Source organism: Euprymna scolopes, chromosome 23 (assembly GCF_053919585.1).
Source record: "Euprymna scolopes isolate OS-2025 chromosome 23, ASM5391958v1, whole genome shotgun sequence".
NCBI classification, from domain to species: domain Eukaryota; kingdom Metazoa; phylum Mollusca; class Cephalopoda; order Sepiida; family Sepiolidae; genus Euprymna; species Euprymna scolopes.
In genome coordinates, this window is record NC_136504.1 from 98,051,637 (window position 1) to 98,076,746 (window position 25,110).

General features: G+C 33.6%; 1 protein-coding gene across 1 annotated transcript in view; it reads left to right on the forward strand.

Moving 5' to 3' along the window:
* The window catches only part of LOC145246052 (DNA-directed RNA polymerase I subunit RPA1-like), a 152,185-nt gene that overhangs the window by 32,205 nt on the left and 94,870 nt on the right, over positions 1-25,110 (forward strand). The window contains exons 10-14 of the mRNA XM_080107895.1: positions 5,548-5,680; positions 8,873-8,956; positions 14,258-14,396; positions 18,247-18,361; positions 23,924-24,032. Of these exons, the coding sequence (XP_079964021.1) occupies positions 5,548-5,680; positions 8,873-8,956; positions 14,258-14,396; positions 18,247-18,361; positions 23,924-24,032 (580 nt within the window). The remainder of the gene's footprint in view (positions 1-5,547; positions 5,681-8,872; positions 8,957-14,257; positions 14,397-18,246; positions 18,362-23,923; positions 24,033-25,110) is intronic.

Sequence of the window (25,110 nt, forward strand, 5' to 3'; positions counted from 1 at the left end):
GATGCTGGATTAAACAGAGCTGAGAGGGAAAAGATAACAAAATACCAAATGGAAAAAGATTGTAATCTTGGGAAGATCTCCATCATTCCAGCGACTGGACTCATAAAAAAAGAATTTAAAAAGCTGGCAAATATACTCGGTGAGCCAAGTGCAAGAGAGATACAAACAATTGCACTTAAAAGGATGATTAGAACCTTAAAAATATCTCTTTTTTGGAATGTATGAGATATCTGGTGAATGTTCAGCATCTGACAGGATGCCCCGATTTCCAGCTAGAACAAAATAAAATTTAAAAATAAAAGAAAGAAAAGTGGATTTTTGTCTTGACTTTCTGGAACCGCACATATGTGGAAAACTGTTCTGTTTCCCGGTTGACTACAACATGGTAGCCTTCAAATCCAATGTAAACAAGTTCTCGTTGAACTGCCCTCACAACTAATTAAATTCTACCTAGTTTACACCATTAACGATTACTACACTATCATCTTACTTTCATTAGCCCTTATCCTCAAGTGGCCTTCAGGCCTTTATAAGTGCTAGCTCCCAAGTAATAAAAAAAAAAACTCTGACATGATCACAAATCTGGTCTGAGTAAAGGCCCATTTTAGAAGGATATTTGTGCGCAGTATCTGCCCATCTTATCACGGTAAATTCTAATGCAAAGGCAGGTTTTGTTTCAATGTTGGTGATTGTATATCTATATATCTATTAAAGTGAACGTGTCTGTGTGTGTACATTTCCCTACGCAATAACTCTGTCAATTTTTAGTCTAAAGACTCGAAATTTGATATACGGGATACTGCGATTTGGGAAAATCTATGTGATCTGTTTTCGGCCAGAAATTTGGCTGTTAAGGGGTCAAAGTTCAACGATTTGACCTTTGAGAAACGCCTCCGACAATTTAGGGTCTAAACACTTGAAATTTTAGATAGAGGTTCCTTGGACATGGATGTAACATAAGGACTTGATTTGAGCCCAAAACAATAAATTTTAAGGGGTCATAATAGGGGTCAAATTTTAACAAAATTGACCTTTTTTTTTGCTCATCATACACCTCTATACACCTGGGCAACGCCGGGCATCCATGCTAGTTAGATTATATAGTGATATCTGTTATCGAGTGTTCAGTTAATATTCTCTGTTCCCTCAAACGTTGAGTTAGTAAAACAATGCTGTGTTGAAAAGTTTCTCAATATGCTTTTACGTTACAGATGCAGTTTCCACTAGAAGGAGCAAAAAGCAAAGCATTTGCTTACTTGGATCTCAAGTTTCTTATGTTTTTTTTCCTATTCTCTCTCGATCGATGACATGAAAAATTGTGTTTTTAACACCTTCCTCAAAGCAGCCTATCTCAAAATATAAACAATAAAACATTTCAACTTTCATCTCATACTTGACTTTATCATAACAATCATAGTCACATTCCAAACACATCTATCCACATTCCTGACCTACTTCTTGTTATCGAGATCAAGGTTTCGCAATCAAAGTTCAGCAAAACCCTGGATTTCCTCAAGAGCTTTCCAAGATAAAAATTGATAAATAGTCTGAGATTATTATGCCTATGCACATATGTGCAATCAATGCATTTTTTATGTGTTTTTTTTTTTTAATTTTTTTTCAAGGTTCGAACAGGCTTGAAAAGGCCTTATTTCTTGAAAGGACCTTGAAAAAATGAAAAATGTTTTAAAAAGGCCTTGAAAATCATATTCTTTATATTTAGTAAAAAAAAATTGTGTTGGTGGGATATCTATAAATCTATAATAGTGAAAATGTCTGTGTGTCTGTTTACATTTCCGTACACAATAACTCTATCAATTTTCAGGTTTGACATAAGGAGTATTGAGATTTGGGAAAATCTTTTGGATTGGTTGTATAAAAGACATTTCTATTTACGGGGTGAAACGATAAAATTGTCGCCCTACAAAAGACGACATGGTTCCATTTCTGATTGATGAAAAACGGTTTGTTTGTTTTTTTTTGCAAACCATCTACTAGTTGGCCAGTTATGTATAACTCCCAAGAGAGATAGGGGTCTTCTATCATGTCTGAAAGTGACACAATGTTTGAGCCAGATCGGAGTTGCATTGCTGTACAACTCATGCTCTTTACCGAGCACATTGCCAACCAGGACCATTGCCAGCACCATCAAAATGCATCGATGGATTGTCACAAATAACAGGGACATGCCCAGGGTGATGAAAACAAAGTTTCCGACTAAAGTTATGGTTTTGATGTGGTTTCAAGTGAGGGCCACATCATGCCACCTCACATTTTCAAAGTCGGCTTGACAGTCAACACCAAAGTGTACCCGAATGTTCTGAAGAGTGTGGTGACCTTCTGGTGCAATCAGGTGGCCACTGGCAGACCCTAGGTATGGCAGCAGGACGGCGCCGACCCACAAGTCCAAAGAGACCCACCAGGCTTGGCTTCAGAAGAAGTGTTAAGACTTTGTACCCTTCTCTCACTGCGCTCCCTCCTCCCTGGAGTACTGCATTTGGTCATACATTGAGAACATCACCAGCATGACTTCTCATCTAATATCTAAGCCAGTCTGGTCATCACCATCCACCACATATTCGCTGAGTTCCAGCTGACGTTTGTCAAAAAGGGATGCTCCCAGTTACGGATCCGTATCAAGGCGGTGAATGAGGCTGAAGGTGACAGCTTTATCATTTCATTCTGTATTTATTTCTAACATATGTATATATCCAGCGTGAGAGGAATGAGCTGGTGGTGGTTTCGGGAGGGATAAAAGAGAAAGAGCGAGATACAGAGATAGAAATTTTGATAGAAATGTATCACATTTTGCCCCCATCCAAGTAAGTTGGATATCCTTGCTAGTCTATTATATAAGGGCAATTGTTTGTATGTTCTGTTAAAGCTTGAAAAATACACAACATACATCCACAAAGTGGGTATAATTTTAATCGGTCTAACCCTGAATGTATATCTATTTAAAAAAAAAAATTCAATAATTGGGGTTCAAATGAACATGTGTCATTTAATGTTCCTATTTACTTGCCTTCTCACGAGGGCAGAGTTAGACACAAAATCAGTTTTTAATCTGGGGAAAATCCAGCTTTCCAAAAAGGGGTTCTCTGGATAGGAACAAAAATTAAAATTGTCTCAGTTATGAAGGCTTTCTCTTCCACCGACTGAGGAATGTTATTAAGACGTACGTACATCTTTTAATATTATGGGAAGGGAAGTAACTCTGTTTTTTTTTTTCTTTTTCGGAGTTATTTCCCTTATTTTGTTTCAAGTTAAATGTGTATGCATGCCCAGTGAAAAGAATGAGTGAAGAAGAGGGAGCATAGAAGTTATGTTACACTTTTGCTCCAGACAATATCTGGTAACCCTGCTGGTTATAACGAAAATTTAAATAATATGAATCTATTTTTGTAATTTTGAAAAATGGGGGAGGAGCTTCTTTTTTTTTTTTTTTTGACAAATGTAAAGGTTATCGCTATCAACAACAAATTTTTAAAAAATACACGCATCTATTTATTCTAAGGGTTAATAAGCTTACAGTGGTTAATGGGACAATGTGATAGTAATTCTTAGTAGTGGAAATTTGGTAAATTGGATTACTTAAGGGGAACCGCTTATCAAAAACTTGTTTACATTGGACTTGAAGACAACCATATTATAGTCAGTTGGAAAGCAGGCAAACGGAAGAGAGTTCCACAAGTGTGCAGTACTAAGAAAGAAACTTTGTTCATGGAATCTACGCTTAGGTTTAGGCACAGATAAAGAGTGGGGGAAATTAGTGATAGTATTTTCAGCTAGATGAGTATTTCTCATGAAAGTTTGACGAGGGGCGGGGGGCATAGATTGGAACTCAGACGAGCACTTGCCATGAAAATAATGATAAAGCAGAGAGGCTCGCAACGTCTCTTCTGTGAGAAAGAGGTTGCAGGGAAGAGAAAAGGGCATCCCTCAGTAAGCTAAAAAGTCTATTTTGAACTCCATCAAGGTAGGATAAGACTTTCTAGCAGCTCCTGCCCAGATGTGGCAACAGTACTCCATCCTTGGATGTACCTGGCTCTTATATAGGTAAAGAATTGCATCAGTAGTGAGATATCTACTGGATCGATAGAAGGATCCCACAATTTTTCCAGCAACCTTGGCAACAGATTTTATGTATGTGTTCCATTTCAGATCAGGAGTAAAGTTTATTAAAAGAAAATCTTTGCTAGTCATTGCACTTAATACAGAGTTTAGTTTTAAAATGAAACTTTTTTTGCCTTGTGTGCAAACTTAACAAAAGTATCTCACTCCCAACCCAATCCTTAATCTGTATAAGAGACAAATACATCCTAAAATGGAGTACTGTTGCAAAATCTGGTAGAGGAGCTGCTCAGAGCACATTCCTTACCTTAACAGGATTTAAAACCTAGTAGGGGATGTCCTTTTTGTCCCCATTGTAACCTTCATCTCACAGAAGAGATGTTGCTAGTCTATCTCTGCTCTATCATTATTTTCCTGGCAAGTAGTCATCTGAGCTTAAATCTATCGTCTCCTCCTAATTTCGACATGACGTGTCACGTAAGTACGTATTAATGTTTTTACTTAAACTGTGTTTTTTAAAATCCCAAATGCTTGCCGAGCCATAAAATATGCTTAAATATATTTAAATTTAAATTCATTATTATAAAACCAATTCTCTATTTAATATTATATTGTACCGTATATATAGTAGTGATAAAAAAAAGAAAATGACTTGGGTGTCATCAGATAGAATTGAAACCAAAACATTTAGCACCGCAGCCATGTTCCCTACCAATGTAGCTATCCAGAGATAGGTAAGAAAGATTTAATATTAAACAACTTGAAGAAATTAATTAAATTTAGGCATGCGCAAAAAGAAATAAAAATATGTCGGGAAGTTAAAATGAACATTTTGCATTTAAACTTGCCGATATATCTCTGTGCATCCAAACAAAGATTTTACTTGTTATAAACCATCCTTGTTGTGTATTATTACTAGTTCCTGTTAGTTTCAGTGTTATGTGATCAGTAGTTTAAGAGTTTAAATATTTTCACACATACACACTTATATAGACAATTAAAATTATGAAGATAAGTGAGATTTTGGAGTGTGGGGTGATCTTTAGTAATTAGAATTTATATGACCGATTTAGTGACTTTGATTAGCTTCATTAAGATTAGCCTGACTCCCTCACATCAGGTCCTGGATATGACGTTAAACTATATCCGATGGAGAGGCCCCAGCTTGTGGGCTTTGGGGAGTGTGGAGCCACCCTTTAATTGCCATTGCTCCCAGGTCCACTCTGATCCGGAGTGGTAGTACCTGTTAGGGTCCCAACTATGGGTTAAATAGAAACGGACTTAAAAAAACAAATATACTCTATTAAAAAATTGTTCTTCAAAATCACTAGATTTGGCATTAAATAGCCCAAAAGGGTTGATATGCCGTAAAACAAAAACAACTAACCAACCCTCACATCAACTGATTCCATTTTTCTCAATTACTTCTTTTGATTTCATTTTTTTTAATTTATTTATTTTTTTTTTTTTCAGGGCGCACTCAGTGGTTGATCAGAATGGAGTAAAAAGGCGATTGTATGCAGACAACCTCACACAGCGTCAATCAATAGCCAAACAGCTTCTTACGCCAGGAACCAACAATAAAGGAATCATCACATGCAAAAAGGTAAACACGGGTGTCTTTTATTCACAAATCTGCAAAACAATATGGCTTGATCTATTTAATGGCAACCACAACCTTCTGTATAAGTCTCTGTTCAAACAGGATACGTCATCTTTTTTTTTGTATTATTTCTCGTCCCTTCATATTTTTGTAAACTAAAATAATTTTTATCTTAGTTTCTCTCCATCTAGAATAAATTGTATAACCATTCTGTTGTCATTGTTTTTGATCATCACTGTTGGCCTTCATTTTCACAATATCTTTCTAGTTAGAATTCTGGCGTTGGTTATAGTCAGCTAATGTACTTCCTAACTTCCAGCATAGCTCTACTGAAAGTGGTGGCAAGGCAATGCGATTGCTTCACTTTTTTCTCTCTCGCCTATATCTCACCCATGAATGTACTCTTTTTTTTTTTTTTTAATTACGTTTTTTCGATCTTTGTTTTTTATTTTTATAATCATTGAAAAGTGTTTTCGGTTTTAAAAACTTATTGAAAACGTTTTTTAAAATCTTTTTAAGCAATGAACTATTTGATAAAGACTAATTGTGTTAGTTTTATCTGTATGATTTTGTTAATTTTTATTGTATATTTTTCAATGTCTTTTTCTTTTATTAAAAAAAAAATTGCATCACAATACTAAATAAAAGTGAATTGATTTGTCTTGTCACTGCTTTCAGTAGTGCTGCGCCAGAAGTTAGGAAGTATGGTAGCTGATTATAACTCTGGTATTTGTCCAAAATTCCTCGCTATCCCTACAGGAAAACAAAACTAATGAAAAATCTGTATGATGTACATACTCGTGACAGAAAAAAAAACTATTGTACACCAAAAAATCATGTAAATTGATCAAGTATTTTTATCTTTATAAATAAAATCATTTTTAAGCAAATTTGAATTTTTCCAATGTCCCCCCCACTCATGTTAAGAATGGCTTTCTAAAATCTCACAATTTTTTAATTATTAGGAGTTATCGCTCTTTTTTTTCTTTCAAATTGTTTTTTGAGATTGTGACTCATAGTTTATCCATCAATGATTTTCTTCTTTAAAATAAAATTACTTTATCAATTTACATGATTTTTGGTGTATAATATCTTTTAGTCACAGCATGTACATCATACGGATTTTTCTTTATTTTCGTTTTTTAATATCAGGGTAAATTCTGAACAAGCACTAGAATTCTTCCTAGAAAAATATTGGGTACCTACGGGAACAACCAAGGTGATGGTTGCCGACCTCTCTAAGTGACTGTGTTTCTATGGAACGAACTGGATTCGAACTTGGCACACTCTGATTGTTGGTTTATGTCATTAGTCACTGTTACGTCTCATGACTGTGTCAAGAGTATCAACATGTATGGCAGTAAATGCTGAACTCTCACTTGGCTTTCTCTCCGACTCAACTAAATGTTCTGAGTGCTTGTTGAGAGGGAGGTGACAGATCGATTTTTTTTTTTTTAAATATGTCCTTTTAAGCAAAAACAATATTACTTAATTGTCATGTTGAAAATAGTAATATATCTAAAAATGATGAAAATTCATTAAGATAACTGCTATTGTGTTTTTTGTAAAAAAAAAAATAAATAAATAAATAAAGTATGGTGGCCATTTTAAACAACTGAAACAGTAATTCTGGTTCTGTTTTTGTAAGTTTATATCAGAATTTTGAAATAAAAAAAAAAGTAATTTAATTAAATGCACAAAAGCAACATATGTACATGTTTGTGAATATTTTCCAGTTCTGGTGTCTAAAATAGTATTTAAACAGGGACAACAGTAATGAACAAAAAAACGACATGTACATGCGTGTGAATAACATGCTGACAGCAGAAACAGTAATTTCAGTTCTGTTTTCGTAAATTTTCATCAAAACTATTATTTAAAAAAAAAGTAAAGGTAGTTTAATTAAATAACAGTTATGTTCCCTTTTGCACAACTTTCATGGCGTACTCATCTACAAAAATGTAATTTCTACCAATTTTTTGTAAAAATTATTTTTAACTATCAATAAATTTCTATTCAATGATTTTCCGTAATTTATTTATATATTACTATTTTTGACATGACAATTAAGTAATATTGCTTTTGCTTAAAAATACGTATTTAAAAAAAAAATTGATCTGTCATCTATCTCGACAAGTGCCTAGTTATTTTCATTTTCTGTCAGACGTGATTAGCATTTTCATCCTAACAAATCAAACGTTACTTTTAGCTAGCCAATTTTTCTTTTTTATTCTTATATCGTGTTATTGGCAATATAGTAACATACTTAAGTACAGTTTATTTTTAAAATTTATTTAGTTTGACCTAGACAACTGCTAAAATGAAACAGTCTAAAATAATCACTAAAAATAAAGGCATCAGGATGGATAACTCGTTTTAAATTGGAGAATATAAGAGAGTTATCTGCCTTGAATTTGAAACTATGCAAACAAAGCTAAAAGACTAAAATTACTTTGCTGCATCCTGAGCAATACTGGATAAATATAGCATGAAAACCCATTTTTCATTATTGACTCCATATTGCAAGGGATATCTGTTGATAATAGAATTGTCTTGTGTTTTTTTTTTGAGGCAGACAAAGGTATAAAACAATTGCTGATAGTCACTCCCTTCTCATGGTTCTATTTTTTAATGTTACAAAATATAAAACAGCTGCATAGCTTAATGTGAACACTTCTGCCTGCAACATTGCTTTTATTACGCTAAAAAAAATAAGGTATTAACCATAAGGCAGGTTTAATAAACTTCCTCCGAAGGAGGAAGTTTCATGGGAGTATGAAATTCACAAGCAGTCCCCAGTCGCATGATATCCCCATTACCCCTAGTTACAGTGCCCGGTATTCTCCAGTTGATCATCCATCTGATATTGACCAGACTCTATGTTGCTTAACTTTGGTGATCTGGTGAGAATTCGTGTGTCAAGTGATAATGTTAAATTTTACCAGGTTACAAAATTATGATCAGAATTATGATCCAAAATTATCATAGTTTGAATAAGAGTTGTCAAGTGAGAAGGTATAAGATTCAACCTCAGATCTGACTCAAAATTTTGGACACGGATTCAGAAATATCAGACTCTGACTCAATTTTTTTTATTCATTAACATTTTTACAGCTCTGACTCCTTCTGAAATAACCAACTTTACAACCCTGGTTTAAACTTAAGCTTTATTTGTGCTTTTTTTCCCCCCCATAGGTGAACCGCCACCTGATCCCAGGAGATCATCTTTTGGTCAATCGTCAACCTACTCTACACAAATCGAGTATGCAAGCGCATCGCGTAAGTAGTTTTAGTTTATTTGTTTTTTTTGTTTTTTTTTTCAAAATTTAAAGAGATCTGAAGATGTGATCAAATATTACTGAGTTTTTGAGATGAGAGTTATTTGATCTACTGTTCTTGTCTTCAATGTTTCAGCAGATGTGACCTCCAACCTTCTTTGGGTGTCTTTTGTCAAACTCAGGAATCTGCATGGAATTTCAAACAAAACTTTATATTTAATCCACAAACATAGCATAATCTCATTCCATCAGCCATGACCAGATAGAAATCTTGAATAATTCAGTTTTATTCTTTGTATCACATGTATATTTCAACATCCAGAGGAGTATAATTTATAGCTGAATTTGACAAAGTATTATTTTTTTTATTATTGCATTTTAAGCACCAGTGGCATAAGATATAAAGTAGTAAGTAAAATTCAGTTGTAAGTAACACTCTTCTGGAGGTTTAAGGTCTAATGTTCAGTATGGTTGATATAGGAGGAGTGTAGTTTGTAATATATAATGCAGATAAGAATATAGCATATCTGTTATAGTGGGTTTAATGTATGTTGACAGTATGTGTGTTTAAACTCTCGGAGAGAATATAGAGTAAGTTACTTGGAAGAAGTTTCTTATGCTATGTTGGCATATTTTTTAGGGAGGTGTCTGAGGTTATAACTGTACTTGGAATAATTATTAGGAGAAATCGTATGATAATTAATGTGAGGGGGCGAATTATACGGGTTGCAAAAGATTTTAATTGTGTAAGATAGAGGATAAACACATGGTAGTATCAGGGGTATGGGGTGGATAGTTGGAGAGATTTAAGAATTATAGAGTAACTAGCAAGGGGTACCTAGCGTTGCCCGAGTGTTTGGAAGTGTGGGGGGGGGTAAAAAAACCGTTGGCAGGGTGTTTGGAGGTGTGAAAGAAAAAAAAAAGTTTTAGTAGGAAAGTAGGATTGAACCCCAAAGCCTTGACGTGAAGGTGGAAAGGAAACGGAAAAAAATCTGAGACCTAGCAATCTCGGCCACGATGGGAGAGGAATTGGTAAGCGTGTTAAGGTTTATACAGTGAACTATACAGGTGCGAGGAAGTTAAGTGGCGTGATGTTTGACCTAGTTTTGCGCTGCAAGCCAGTTACTGTTTCCCCCGCCCCATCATTCGCTTTTCGAAGACACGGCGATGGAAAAATAGCTGGTAAAGTTGGGCAAATTAAATACACACGCAACCCCTGTTCTTAAGTTGTAGATATTATGATTTAGACGTGATATAAAAAGTTTTAAGAAGGAGTGAGCCAAGTGAGAAGGCCGATGAAAAAAGCCTTTTGCAGACATACATAAAAAGTGCACGCACATACATACATACATACAGGCACACATTTTTGTTTTTATATTTATAGATAGTAATATTTCTAAAAGATACATAGTTTTTAAATATAGGAGAATAAAAAAAAAAAATAGGGAAATGAACTGGATAAAAAACAAAAATATAACGATATGAAGAGTCCAGTGACAGAAAGAAAGAAGTAAAAATAAATAAAAAGAAAGATAGAAAAATAAAATAAAGTTAGAACAATAAAAAATAAAAATACATAGAATATAAAATAAAAAGAAAGTTCGATAAATGAGAAAATGTCCAATTGGAGAAAATTCTTTAAAGCCAAGAGTGGAAGCGTATTGCTAAGCCTTTTATCAAGCCTTAGTTGAATGCAAAACAAGAATTGAAATTTTTTTTCTTTTTCTTCCTTTAACTCTTCCCTTTATATATATACTAGCAGGGGTACCTGGCATTGCCTGAGTGTGTTGGGGTGGTGTAGTAAAGAACTTTGGGGGGTGGGGGGGGTCAAAGGGTGTTTAAAGAAATGGTATAGTTGCAGTGTTCTTCAGCGTTGCCTGGGTTGAGTAAAAAATGGGGGGGGGGCAGAGAAACAGTAGGCAGTTTGGGTGAAGAGAGCAAAAAAAAAGTAATAGTAGGCAGGCAGGCTTGAACCCGTAACGCGAAGGAGGAAAAAAAAAAAAGTGATGTCTTTGCCGATCTCTCCAAGTTCGGAATATTGAAATTAAACGAAGTCAATCCAACCGATACGATGACTTGCAAAAATGGGGAGGCAAAAAACCAACCCCTCCTTGTAGAAAACTAGCCAGTTTAGAGTGAAGGAATTAATGTTTTTTGACAATTTTTTGATATTTGTTGGCCGAAAGGTCGAGCTTTAAAACGATACCGATCTTGCGAAAATCCATCGCCTGTGTCGAAAGTTTTTGGCAGACATACAAGCACACAGACACACAAGCACATTTTGCCCTTTATATATATAGACTAGCGAGGGTACCCGGCATTGCCCGGGTGTTTGGAGGTGTGTGTGTGTAGGGGGGGGTAAAGTAAAGAATAAGTGAAGTAATAATCCTATTTAAATATTATTTAAAAAAAAACAATGTTAAACTTCTTTAAAAAAATGGGAAAAACAAAAACTAAAAATAAGGGGGAAAAAAATTAACGAAAAGCGAAAAAAATGGCATAAATAACCTTGTTTAAAAATAAAAAAAAAATTATCTGATGAACCTGCAATCTTAAGATAACATCGCTGTCACTTTAACGATTGTGCTATGAACGCATGGGCGAATGTAGCTCAGTTTTTATAATATTTAAACTAATTCAAGAGACAACGTGTTTTGCGCATGCGTAGAAGCTATCTTGTCATGAAGGAACGGTTTTTTGCTACCCCTTCCTGTAAGAAAGCGAGCCGTTGAGGGTGAAGGAATGAATGTTTTTAGCCAATTTTTCAATATTTGTCGTCGGAAGGTTCAAGCTTCAAAATGATACTGATCTGGCGAAAATTTGTCGCCTATGTGGAAAGTTTTTGCGAGACATACAAACACACACACACACACATTTTGCCTTTTATATAGCGTGGGTGCCCAGCGTTGCCCAGGTGTTTGGAGGTGTGTGTAGATCAAAACAAAATGGGCAAAGTAATAACCCTGTTTAAATGTGATAAAATAAAACAAAAACAATGATGTTTAACTTCTTTAAAAAAAAAAGAAATGTTTTGGTATGGAGGTAGGATCGAACTCGAACCCTTCAGTCAAAGGTGGAAAAAAAAAGTGTGAAAAATACCTGACTTGTTACCGCTAGGCCAGCAAGGGGAGAGTAACTGAAAAGCGTTTCAATTTAAGGATTTAAAACAATTGCAAGGTGCATGGATTTAATGAGGTCAAATATCACGCCATAGAGAGAATGAAATCTCGCACTGAATTTTTATAATAGGAAGAATTTTGTAAAAGTTGATGTAAATAAATCAAGACGCGACATGCGTTAGCAAATCGTACATATTATGTTCTAGGGGGTATATAAAAAGTTCTAAGACATATATATATAGTCTTTGAAGTTTTTTAACATTTGAAACTACACAAAAAATTACTTTTTATCATTCGTTAAAAAAAAACACTTAGTCAGTAAGTCATTTAATCACCTGCAATCACTGCATCAACTCTTTCGAATTTACTATAATACCAATTTTTTTATTTTTCAAGGGATCATCAGTTGTTTACCATGAAACACTGTTTTCGGGGATTTAAAAACAAAAAATACTGTTTTCGGGGATTTAAAAACAAAAAAATACTGTTTTCGGGGATTTAAAAACAAAAAATATATATATATATATGAAATGAATGTAGTTTGCTAGAAGCATTGTAGAGTTTGTAATTAAATCTAATTTTTTAGTTATTTAATGCTGACTCTATTCATTTTGGTATAAGGAGATTATGTTTCAGGTTGATAATATTCTTAAACGTTTAACAGATTCAGTCTTGTAAACCGATCATTTACAGATTGTTTTTTTTTATTAAATGTAATATGCAGAAGGCAGTAGAATGCAGAGGTAACAGGAAGACACTATCTGAAGCAGATGAAGAATAGCTTTATTAATACAACTACAAATACATGAGTATAGTTATTTTTAGCAATTTTAACAATTTCAAAGCGTTATTTTTATTTTTTCTGCTACCTTAGCAGGTTTTTTTAAGAGCTATAAATTCTTTTTGTTATTCATATATATATATATATATATATATATATATATGAGTAGATCGCCCTCATTTTTTATGGGACGTGTTTATTTACATGCATAAGTGATCTTGTCTCTGTGTGTGTGCATGTGGCACCATCTCTTGCAAACTCCTCCGTCAATTTTTGGTCTACAGACTTGAAACTTGATATCTAGAGGATCTGAACCTGTGAAACAAATTTGATTAGGTTTTTAGCCGGCAAAAATAGCTGCTAAGGGGTCAGAATGTGTATATATTTATACATTTCGTACACACATTTTATTTATATTTGCATTGTGATTACCTGCGTCGGATTCAGTTTTGTAAACAAATCATTTACAGAGTATTTTATTAAATGTAATATGTAGAAGGCAGTACAATGCAGAGATAACGGAAAGACACAGATGGAGAATAGTTTTATTAATACAATTACAAATACATTTGTATATATTGATATATTTCATCCACACATTTTATTTATATTTGTATCGTGATTATCTGCCTTAGCTGGTCGATCCGTGTTCTATAATATTTTGAGAAAGATCTCTTCATTAGATATGTGTTTGACTTTATTTCAAATGCACTTCTGTAAACCATAACAGTCTCACGGCAAACAATGGCCTGAAATGTGTTATTTAGTATTTTATTTTAATATAATTAGATTTGTTGTTTTTATTTTTTAGTGAGAGACTTTCATAAATTCAGCATTATTTTTATTTGTACCTGCACTTATAATGATTTGTTTTTATTTTCTGTATATATACATATAGTGACTTATGCACAACCCTATTTATATAATGTAATGTGTATATATGGTAAATATTTTTGGTGCTTCTGCATTATAATTTGATATCTAAAAATAAAAAAATGCATTTTAAGTAAAAACATTATTACGTAATTACATGTCTTGTTGAATTTAGTAAAAATTATGAAAAATCATTGAGTAGAATATCTGCTAGAACTATTTTTTTACAAAAAAAAAAAAAACAATACATTGATATTATCGGTCCGCCATTTTATAATTTGAAATAGTGAAATTTAAGTGTAAACAAGGGAAATAAGTCAGTTTGTCATACAGAATTGGTCGCAATAGACTAAATGATATAATTGCATTCAAGTATCTGTTAAATTTTCTTTTTTTCTTGTAATTATTTTTATTTATTTTTTTTTTTTTTCATTTTTTGTAGGTGTTTTTACAAATTTCAACATGTAATTATGTAATGTGTTTTTATTTAAAATGCATTTTTTCTGATATTCAATTCTTTGTCTTGCAGGCTCGTATCATTCCAAATATCAAAACATTCCGGTTACACTATGCCAACTGTAAAGCATATAATGCTGATTTTGATGGCGATGAAATGACGATACATTTTCCACAATCGGAAGGTGGAAGAGCAGAGGCAATGGAAATTGGTCAGTCTTTTTTGTTGTTTTTATCTATATAATGTAAAGTATGTGTTTATCCATATTTCTATGTATATTAGGTATGTAAAAAACTCAAGGACCATAGGAGTAAAGTTATGTTTTGATTAAAGTTGTTTAATAAAAATTATTACAGAATAATTTTCGTTTGGTTCAAGACATCCAATAGTTTGGTGCAATTTAAAAACGCAAGTACACACATACATGTAGGTTAACAAAAAGGTTTATGGTCAGCTAACATACTTCTAATTTCCAGCCTAGCATTACCGGAAGCAATGACAAGGCAAATAAAGTAAATAAGTTCTTGATGAGCCGTTCCATATAAGTTATCAAATTTACCAAATTTTCATTACTAATGATTACTATATTGTCCAATTTCTACTGTACACTCTTTAACCCTTATCCTTGAGTGGCCTCTGGGCCTTGATAATGTGGTGATGCCTATGTAAAAAAAAAAAAAAAAAAAAAAAAATCAGTTCGTTTACTTCTATTCTTTAGTATTTTTATTGTGAAGCAATCTATTGAAATAAAGCATAAGAAAAGTATATTATTAAATAATCTATATATATATATAAAAGGCAAAACGCGCATGAGTTTTTGTATGCCCAAGAAAGGCTTTTTTTCGAGAGGGGGGGGGGGTTACTATCACTTAGAACTTCTTATATACTCTGTAGATCATCTCTTATATACTCTGTAGATCATAATATGTACGAATTGCGAATGCACATCATGGCTAGATTTATTTCCATTGAGTTTTACACAATTCTTGCTATTTCGGCCCCTCTTGTGTTGATTCAGCTTTTTTGTATAAAAGCAAAACTAATTCGAAGCTAAGGCATTGTTCCCAGCAACCGCGCCGGGAATGTCCAGAAAACAATCAGCTTTTGATCAATGCAGGGGAAACTGCTTATATTAGACAATTGCTATTCAATTTTGACAATCCCCTTTTAATGGGGAGCTGGTTTCCCCCCACCCCAATATCTTGGGAAAACAAAACCAGCCAAAGTTGGGAAAACAAAGCCCAAAAAACTATCCCACAGTAAAAGTTAACTGCGCTATTTCTATTTGACCTCATTAAATGAGCGCATCTGTCAATTCCGTTTTTAGTACTTCTCGAATAAATTCAAACATGTGTCAGTTACTCTTTCTTGCTGGCCGAGTGGGTAACGTATCAGGTTTTCTTTTTTTTTTCACTTTATTTTCCACCTTCGCCTCAAGGCTTCGGGTTCTATTCTACCTACCAAAACTTTTTTTTGTTTATCCTCCCCCTCCTCCCAACGCAAACACCTACAAACACCCGGGCAACGATTTTTTTAAGAAGTTTTAATGTTTTTTTTATATAATATTTATACAGGGTAATTACTTTGATTATTATTTTGTTTTTATATACCCCCCCCCCAGCCCGAACACACACACACACCGCTAAACACTCGGACAACGCCGGGTATCCCCGCTAGTATATAATAAAAAGGAACAAAATTATAATAACACAATTAGTCTTTATTTTTAATTTTATTATTTACTAACAAAATTTTTTAAAAATAAGTTTTTATTGTATTTGAAATTTTATAAGAAATGTGTCTATGAAATTATAAAAAGTCTTTTTTATTTTAAAAATATTTTTTTTATTTAATTTATATAATAAATATATGTTTATGAAATTTATGAAAGTATAAAAAGAAAGCTATTGAAAGCAAAATAACGAAATTTTTTAATATTTTAAAGTGTTTTAAATAATTCTTCTTAAAAAAAAATAAAAGTAATTTCAGTAATTATTAAATAAAAAATGAAAGATTAGAAAAGCGTAATAAAAAAAAGTACATGCACAGACGTGAGAGAAAAAAAAGCGGAAGAACCGATTTGCCTTGTCATCGCTTCCGGTAGTGCTACACCGGAAGTTAGGAAGTATGTTACCTGACTATAACCAGCAAAACATATAAAGAGAAAATTAGCAAAATATAATGTGTTCTTTAATTTAATGCAACAAACATTTTAATTAATTTGAATGCTACAATAGCAAATCCAATGCATGTAAATTACAAGAGTTCAAAATGGGCAAGTATCCAAACTTTTTTCATCTAAGAATATAATAGTATTATTGAAGCATAAAAAAAAACACAAAACATATCTTATTATTAAAAGGTGAATTCACAAAGCTCATTCCATTGTTACGTTCAAATTTGCTTCGGCTTGTGTCAATCTATTACATCTCTGCCTTGCATTGCCTTTTATAAATTATGAATTATCGAACTACATCTTATTTTCTTTTCTATTTGTTGAATAAATTTAACAATAAGTCTCCTGTGCATGATGAGTAAGTTGCTGAAATCTGTGTTAAATACAGAAGTAATCAACCATCTCAGCAAAAATAACCTTCCTAGTGACACGCAATATGGTTTCCGTTCTGCTAGATCTACAGCAGATGTACTTACAGTTATATCTCATAGGATTAGCGAATCTCTCGACGGAGGCTACCTTTCTAGGGCAATTGCTCTTGACATATCAAAGGCCTTTGATAGAGTATGGCATAAAGGTTTACTTCAGATCTCCAGCTATGGTATAGCTGGAAATGTCTTCTCAATTATTAAATCATTTCTCTCTGATAGGTTCATAAGAGTAGTAGTTGGTTGGCAGAGATCAGCTCACTGTATAAATGCTGGAGTCCCTCAGGGGTCCATCCTGGGCCCAACTCTCTTCCTGATCTACATTAATGATCTCCTAAATCACATCCTTACATCATTCATAGATATTTATACTGATGACACTACCATCTATGGGAGCACATCTAAGACTGTAAATGACCAAGTTCTCTCCGATTCTCTCTCTTCTGATCTTGAGCACGTGGTACAATGGGGAAAGAAATGGCTGGTTACTTTTAATGTATCTAAAACCAAGCTTTTATCTTTACACCAACGCTCTGATCCCCATCTGGCATCATTGAAATGGATGGCTCTCATCTTGGGGAGGCTTTATGTTTTGACAAGCTTCTGGGCTTGACCTTTACTCCTGATTTGAAATCGAACACATACATCAAATTCGTTGCCAAGGCCGCTGGAAAAATGGTGGGATCCTTCTATTGATCCAGTAGATATCTCACTGCTGATGCAATACTCTATCTATATAGGATGGAGTACTGTTGCGACATCTCGGCAGCAGCTGCTAGAAAGGACATCCTGCCTTGATAGTTCAAAATAGACTTTGTAGCCTCATAGGAGATGTCCATTACTAACAATTACTATATTGTTCAATTATCTACTGTACACTTATCCTCAAGTGATCTCTGGCCCTTGATAAGTGGTGATGCCTAAGTAAAAAAAAAAAAAAGAAAGAAATTCCCCCGTATTAAAAACAAAAATAAAGAAAAATCTGTATGATGTACATACTTGTGACAAAACCAAAACATTACATAAATTGATAAAGTAGTTTTATTTTTATAAAAAACATAATTTTTAAGCAATTAATAAGAATTTGTAAGCATTACAACATAAATCTTGCAAGTTTGAATTATCTCCATTTTTTTTTTTTTTTTTTTTTTTTTCAAAATGGCAGACAAAATCATAAGAAAATTAAATTTCTCATGAAATTTAATTTTCTTATTTTAGAAATAAAACTACTTGATCAATTTGTGATTTTTTTTTTCCTTTTTGGAATATGATATTTTCGTTTTGCCATGGGTACATAGATCATACAGATTTTTCTTTATTTATTTATTTTTTTATTATGGGGGAATTCTAGACAAGAATCCAAAAACATAATTAAAAAGACTTAGTGTGACAAGTTTATGAATTCACATAACTGATGCTACTGGTGTAAAACCTTTTATTTTTTTATCTTTTTACAGCCAGTGCCCACAACCAATACCTTGTGCCTAAGGATGGTACACCCTTAGCTGGTCTCATCCAAGATCATATTGTATCCGGTGTACGACTCACAATACGAGGACGTTTTTTCACCAGGTAAAACGTTATTTCAATAATATTTTGGACACAACACTGTGTGTTTCTCACTTGCTACTTTGCTAAATATTCATTAAATTATTTGGCACCTCTATTGTTTTGAGCCATGTTTGTTGGAGCGGGGGGGGGGGATAATTATATGTGCAAATTTCTTTGAATTAATAAGATTTAGAATTCATATGTATAATCATCAACCATTTCTATGATTTTATGAGAATCACAAATGAATGCATATCCACTGTCATTTTATTACTTCACTAGCATGGGTGCCCAGTTTGGAGGTGGGTATCGAGCAAAAAAAAAAAAAAGAAAGTGGTAGTAGGAAGGCAGGATCGAATCCGTAAAGAAAGAAAAAAAGGAACGAGAAAAAAAGTGACGTTGTTGCTGTTACGACCACAGGCAAACCAGAAGTGACGTAGGTTTAAATTAAGGCTAGACAATCGAAAAAAGGGGATGACTTTCAGAAATATCAGCGAAAGAAAACTGTAGAAAAGTGCCCAGTTGAGGGTGAAGAAAGTAATGTTTTAGCCAATTTTTCAGTATATGCCGTCTGAAGGGACGAGCTTCAAAACAATACTGATCTTGTGAAAATCCGTCACCTCTGTCGAAAGTTTTAGGCAGACATACAAACATACATACATAGATTTATATATTTGTCGCTCAAATTTTCGACCCAAACCGATTAAAAAGCTTGCCCTATCTCTGAATACCCTTTATGTAAAATTTCAAATGTTAAGACCAGAAATTGTCTAAGTAATTTGGTAGACACCACAGAGGTCAAATTTTTTTTAACTTTGCCCCCTATTATGACCCCTTAACATTTATTGTTTTAGGCTCAAATCAAGTTAAGTTAGATCCATGTCCAAGGAACCTATATCTAAAATTTCAAGTGTTTAGACCCAAAATTAGTGAAGGAGTTTCGTAGAGTTCTCTAAGGTCAAATCGTTGAACTTTGACCCTTTAACAGCCTAATTTCTGGCCAAAAACTGATTACCAAAATTTTCCCAAATCTCACTACCCTGTATATCAAATTTCGAGTCTGTAGACTGAAAATTGACAGAGTTATTGTGTAGGGAAATGTACACAGACAGACAGACACTTTAAATTTTATAGATATAAAAACTGGGCTAACCCTAGTGATTTGAGAAAAATAAACTCATCTTTTAAAAAATATCATGGTTCAGTTTGTGGACTACAGCAGTTTCAGAGATGTTTAATGCTAAATATGATTTTTCTAAGCAAAATTTATGCAAAAATATGGTTCTTGTCTAGAATTCTCTCTATATTAAAATATTTATTAAAAAAACCTGCATGATGTACGTACCTGTGATGAAAGAAAAATATGATCAAGTAGTTTTATTTTTGTAAGGAACTTCATTTTTAAATGATTCAGAATTTGTAGGCATTAAGTATGAATTGCTTGTGTTGTTGTATATTATAGGAGATTATTTAACAGAGAGATAGATTAAAACGTGTCATGTGTTATCTAGTGGATATGAGATATTGTTCTTTTAACGGACAGATGTGATACTATAAAGTGGCCCTGGGGTGGATTTGAGCCACTCAGTGCTGAGAGAGGGGGAATAGACAAAGGATGTGAAAATAGCTTAGAATAAAGAAATCAGAAATATCCTACAATCAACAATAGATAGGAAATAGCTTAGAATAAACAAAGAAATCGGAAATATCCTACAACCAACAATAGATAGGAAATAGCTTAGAATAAACAAAGAAATCGGAAATATCCTACAATCAACAATAGATAGGAAATAGCAAACAATAACAATAGAAACCTACTGATAAAACAGGAAAGGGCAGCTTCCGGTAGCCAGGGTGGGGTGGGCGACCGAAGAGATCAAGATAGAGGAGACAGGTAGTAGGAGACAGTCAGTTGACATCTAGATGCGCTGGATGTCGGATGGGAGTTGATAACGACTAGAGTTGGAAAGTTATAGAGTTGACTGTGAAATAGAGACATGGACAATTTTAGAGTTGACTGTGAAACAGAGATAGACGAATGTAACATCAATAGAACGGGAAGAAGACACGCACACTCACAAGTCCAATAGTCAATTTATATGTGAACATTGGCGTTTGTGTTTTTCCTTTCTTTGTTCATATTTCTATTTTGTGAACCACATGTGTTCTCATCAACAGTCGCCAACGGGAAAATGACGATCCGGCCATAAGAAGAATAGTCGAACGAAAAATCCACGATACACGACGTTGGGAGTCGGCAATCTGATGAGGGAGCCACACGCATGGGGTTACACACATAATAAACATATAAATCATATGTATGTTGTTTAGCCAAGAGGATATGATATTGACTGTAAACTGAGTCATGTTGTATCAAACTTATCACACGGGAATATTTTACAGTTCATATATAAGAATAATAATATATGCCTCATACCTTTTTTTCTTGAAGAGTTCTATCTTCCTGCTGCTTCGGGATGAACCCTGAAATGATCAGCACCATCCAATTGAGACATCTGTTTTTACTTGTGAAACCACAAAACAACTTTATATTTTTATAATATAAATTTATTACAGTTGTCTCAAATGGTTTTCACAGGATCTGCAGTTCGTCTACATTTTCTATTCTTACAGCCCACTCCCTGGCTGTCTGTCCACCCCTGTGACTAAATTGTCCGTCTGCTCTGGCGGTCAAACTTCAACTCTCCCAATCTCTCCAAAACTAATTACATCACATGTCCCTTTACGTCACCTCATTACGTGTTTCCGACCAACCTAATGTCCCCATCTAGTTATTTGTTTATCCAAACCCAAAAATAATGTTTACATCTAATGTCTATTTTCACATTCCTTTTGTGATTCACACGTCAATCATCTCTTCCTCAATTTAATTGTTTATTCTTTTAATCATAATAATTGATCCAGCAACCATCCGTCGCTCAAATCAATCAGTAATAATAATGATAATAATAATAACAACAATAATGTTTTGACCCTTGGCCCTGTTTGCCACAGTTAACACAGCTATGATTACAGCCTAAAAGGGTCATAACATTACAGTGTTATTTCTTGATTTTTTTTTTTTTTTTTTTTTTTTTTTGGTGGGCGAGACAGTCACTCATTAGATACTCAGAAAATTTGATTTTCTGATTTAAAAATAAAATCCAATTGATCAAATGATTTATGGAATACGATATTTACATTTCATCACAGATACATATATCATATAGATTTTTCTTTATCTTTTGTTTTTTAATATTGGAGAGTTCTGGACAAGAACCAAAAAAAAAAAAAATGGGCATCTTATTTGTCGAATTTTAACAAAACTTTGTCTTCGAAACCCACAAAAAAATAAAAACTGAGAAAATAATGTTGAACGATGTATTTGAGATGGATAAAATGATAATGACTCAGAAAATAAATGCACAAACCATTTCAACAGGCTTAAAACTTACTTTAAGGTCATTTTGGAAAAAATGAACTTTATGAGATTTACAGGTAAATATGCAAGATTTTAGTGAATTTCTATCACTTCAAATTACAATAATTTTTTAATTTAAAGAAATATAAACTTTAATTTTTTTTTTTTTTTTTCAAAAGTAATGTAAAATTTAGCTCTTATCTCAATTCGTATTATTTGGATCCTTCGGACTACTGTTCCCAATTTGACTTATTTTTGCATTTCAGTCAATGTAACCTCTGATCTTCTTCAATCTGTACAGATTTTCAAATGGAACTCTTTATTTAATTTATGGGGGTAGCATGCTCTCGTTCTGTCAGCCATGACTGAGTAGAAATCCATAGTAATTTGCAATTGTATTTTGAGTCACTTGCACTGAGGATTGAGGAAGAGTGTAACTTTATAATTGACTTTTTACCAACTACATTAACCACTACACCACGGTTCCTTGCGGAAGACCGATTCCATAGTTCGACAAGCTACACCTGGAAAAGCTCACCGTAAGAATAAAATAATACGAATAATTAATCCGCATTTAAAAAATTCAAAAACGTTTCACAATATTTTAATAAGTTTTCTATTTAAATAACTTAATTTTTTACAGATAAGAAACCCTGTAGCTCATTTTGCGGGTTTAAGAGAAGTTAGATAACTTTTGTATGATCAAAGATTTACTTCATGACACTAACCCCCACTCAGTGTCTTTCTCTGAGGTTTCGCTTTGTTGAAACTGATTGCAGCTGTTTGGATAAAAAAAAGTTGTATTTTGCACTTTCCTACCTCAATTTCAGCATTTTTGCTGTTGCTTTTACACATCACTGTTTAATATTGTGATACTTGTGCAGTATTAGGATCATGTTATGGTCGGAATCATCTGGACAGTTTATGAAAATGCAAGCAGGTGTCAAACGAAAGTTTTATGATTTTTTTTTCTTCTTCTTTTGGCTAATTATTTTCAATGTAAAAGATATTATTTGTGTCAGTACAAAAGTAATCAAAAAATGGAGACAATATTTTTGAATAATTATTGGAAAATTTTTTATAAAACTTTAGAAAATTAAAATTCAAATAAAGGAAAAAAAGAATTCATTGTTAAGTAAATTTCATGGATAAACATTTTTTTTCTTTTAATAACAAACAACTGATAGCAAACATTTTTTTTCTTTTGTCGAAATCAAGATAAATATTTAATGAGCAAATGTTTTATGATTTTTTTTTTGTATTAGGATTAAGGTGCTCAGTGTTTCAGCACTTTCCGCTGTTTTTTTTCCAACCACCTGGATGATTCTGGTGATAGCAAAGTCTTTATACTGCATAAGCACCAATATTGTTTTTTAAATTATATACTCTCATTTATTTGCTTCCCCACGAGGGCAAAATTTGACGCAAGTTCATTTTTAATGTGTGGGAGTATCTAGCTCCCCAGAAAGGGGCATTCTTGATTAAAAGCAAAAAAATTAAAAATTGCCTTAGTTTAGAAGTCTTCACTGACTAAGGATAGAATGAATTTAGTCTACCATCAGAACAGATAGTACACTTTGAAATATTTATTTGCACAAAATATGAAAACAAATTACAAATTGAATAAATTAAGCTAGGCACGAGGTCAATCAAATTTGGTCACAAATATTAAAATTGTCTATCCTATTTGGTACTAGAATCATATTAGTCACCACAACACCACATTCACTCCGGAGCAAGGTGTTCTACTAAAGATAATCCCAAATTTGGAAAAGTTTTATTGAATCGTAAATATAAACAGAGATTACATTTTGTTGGCAAGGGAGTGAGAAATAAAGAAAAAAAACAAAAATTGGTTAGTAAGGCCCTCTCAACCCTTTAATGCTTGAAACAAAATGTTATTTACTTTCTTACCCAGAAGGGCAGAGTTAGATACACCGTCAGTTTGTAATGTGGGGAAAATCCAGCTCCTCTAAAAAAGACAATTTAGATTGGAAAAATAAAAATTTCTTCCATCTTGAAAGAACCTCCTCCTACTCCCCCTTCATCCTTCCCTGAATGAGGACGGAACAGACTCTAGACTTTACTCCCAGTTAAAAGACTAAGTTATTATGCATCTTAAAACAAAGGTTTACTTTCTTTTTATTTCTCTTTTTCTTCAGGGATCAATACCATCAACTCGTCTATAGTACGTTGGTGAATAAAATGGACAGCATCAAAATTGTAAAGCCATCAATCCTGAAGCCTCAAAAGCTTTGGTCAGGAAAGCAGGTAAGACTCATTGAAATGATCTCCCTTATTTTTTATTTATTTATTGAAATTGCTCCAGACAGTGCATGAAACCACTTGATGTAAGGAGCTAAAAAAAATATTGCAAGGCCAAAAACTAACAATAAATGTTAGATGGATGGATTTCAATTCACAAAAGAGCAATTCTTCCCCCTTTGTTAGAAACGTGCTCATAGAATATGCGGACTAAAAGACAAAATAAGAGAAGCAAGAGTTATGAGATTGTCAAAAGTAAACCCAAGGCCTGTTCTCTACTCTCCTCTTTTAATGAGTAATGCACTGTCTACCAAGCTCTAACCCCTGTTGCATCCTTGTACTTGTTTTATGAGTACTTCTATAGAATATGCTTCCAGCCAGGGGTTTACCCCTGGCATGAAAGTCAACAGTTAGATGGCTTGTTACCTGTTAACCGAGGTGTTACTTTAATCCAGTGCAGTTCTAGGAGGTCCAGGCTTTGCCTACTCTTTATGAGAAGGCGTTAGTCTATTTGTTAATCGCCTGAGGTGCCACTGCCGGGAAATGCCAACAGGGCTGCCCAGACATTTTTTGCAGGCCAGAGTGCTCTTCCTCTAAGGTACTGGCTTTTCAAATCCCACTTTTTGACCCTTCTATCACATCATCGCAGCATAGAAGGAAGATAAATATATATGCTTTAATAAGCTTACTGTACTTATACCCTCTAAACAAAAATGTCCCCAACATACCCGACTACCAGCAAAATTCCATCTCTTCACTATACAGGTCTCTAGATGCCAGAAAATTTTCTGCTCTTAGTAGTTTCTTTACTGAGATCACTTTCCTTTGGAATTCCCTTCCAGCTCCCTGTGTTTTCAATAATACCAGAGGGATGAAAGTGGCTCAGTGATAACCTGTGTGTGCCAACTTCAAATTGAATTATTTGCACAGAAAAATTTTCGGTTAGGGATGTTGGCAACCTTGATTTGATTGCACCTGTATGTACCTGCCGTCTTTCTAGGAAGAATTCTAACGAGAAAGATAGTGAGGTGAAACAAATGCCAACAATCATCGGATTTCATATGAAACTATGAATGATGCTCAA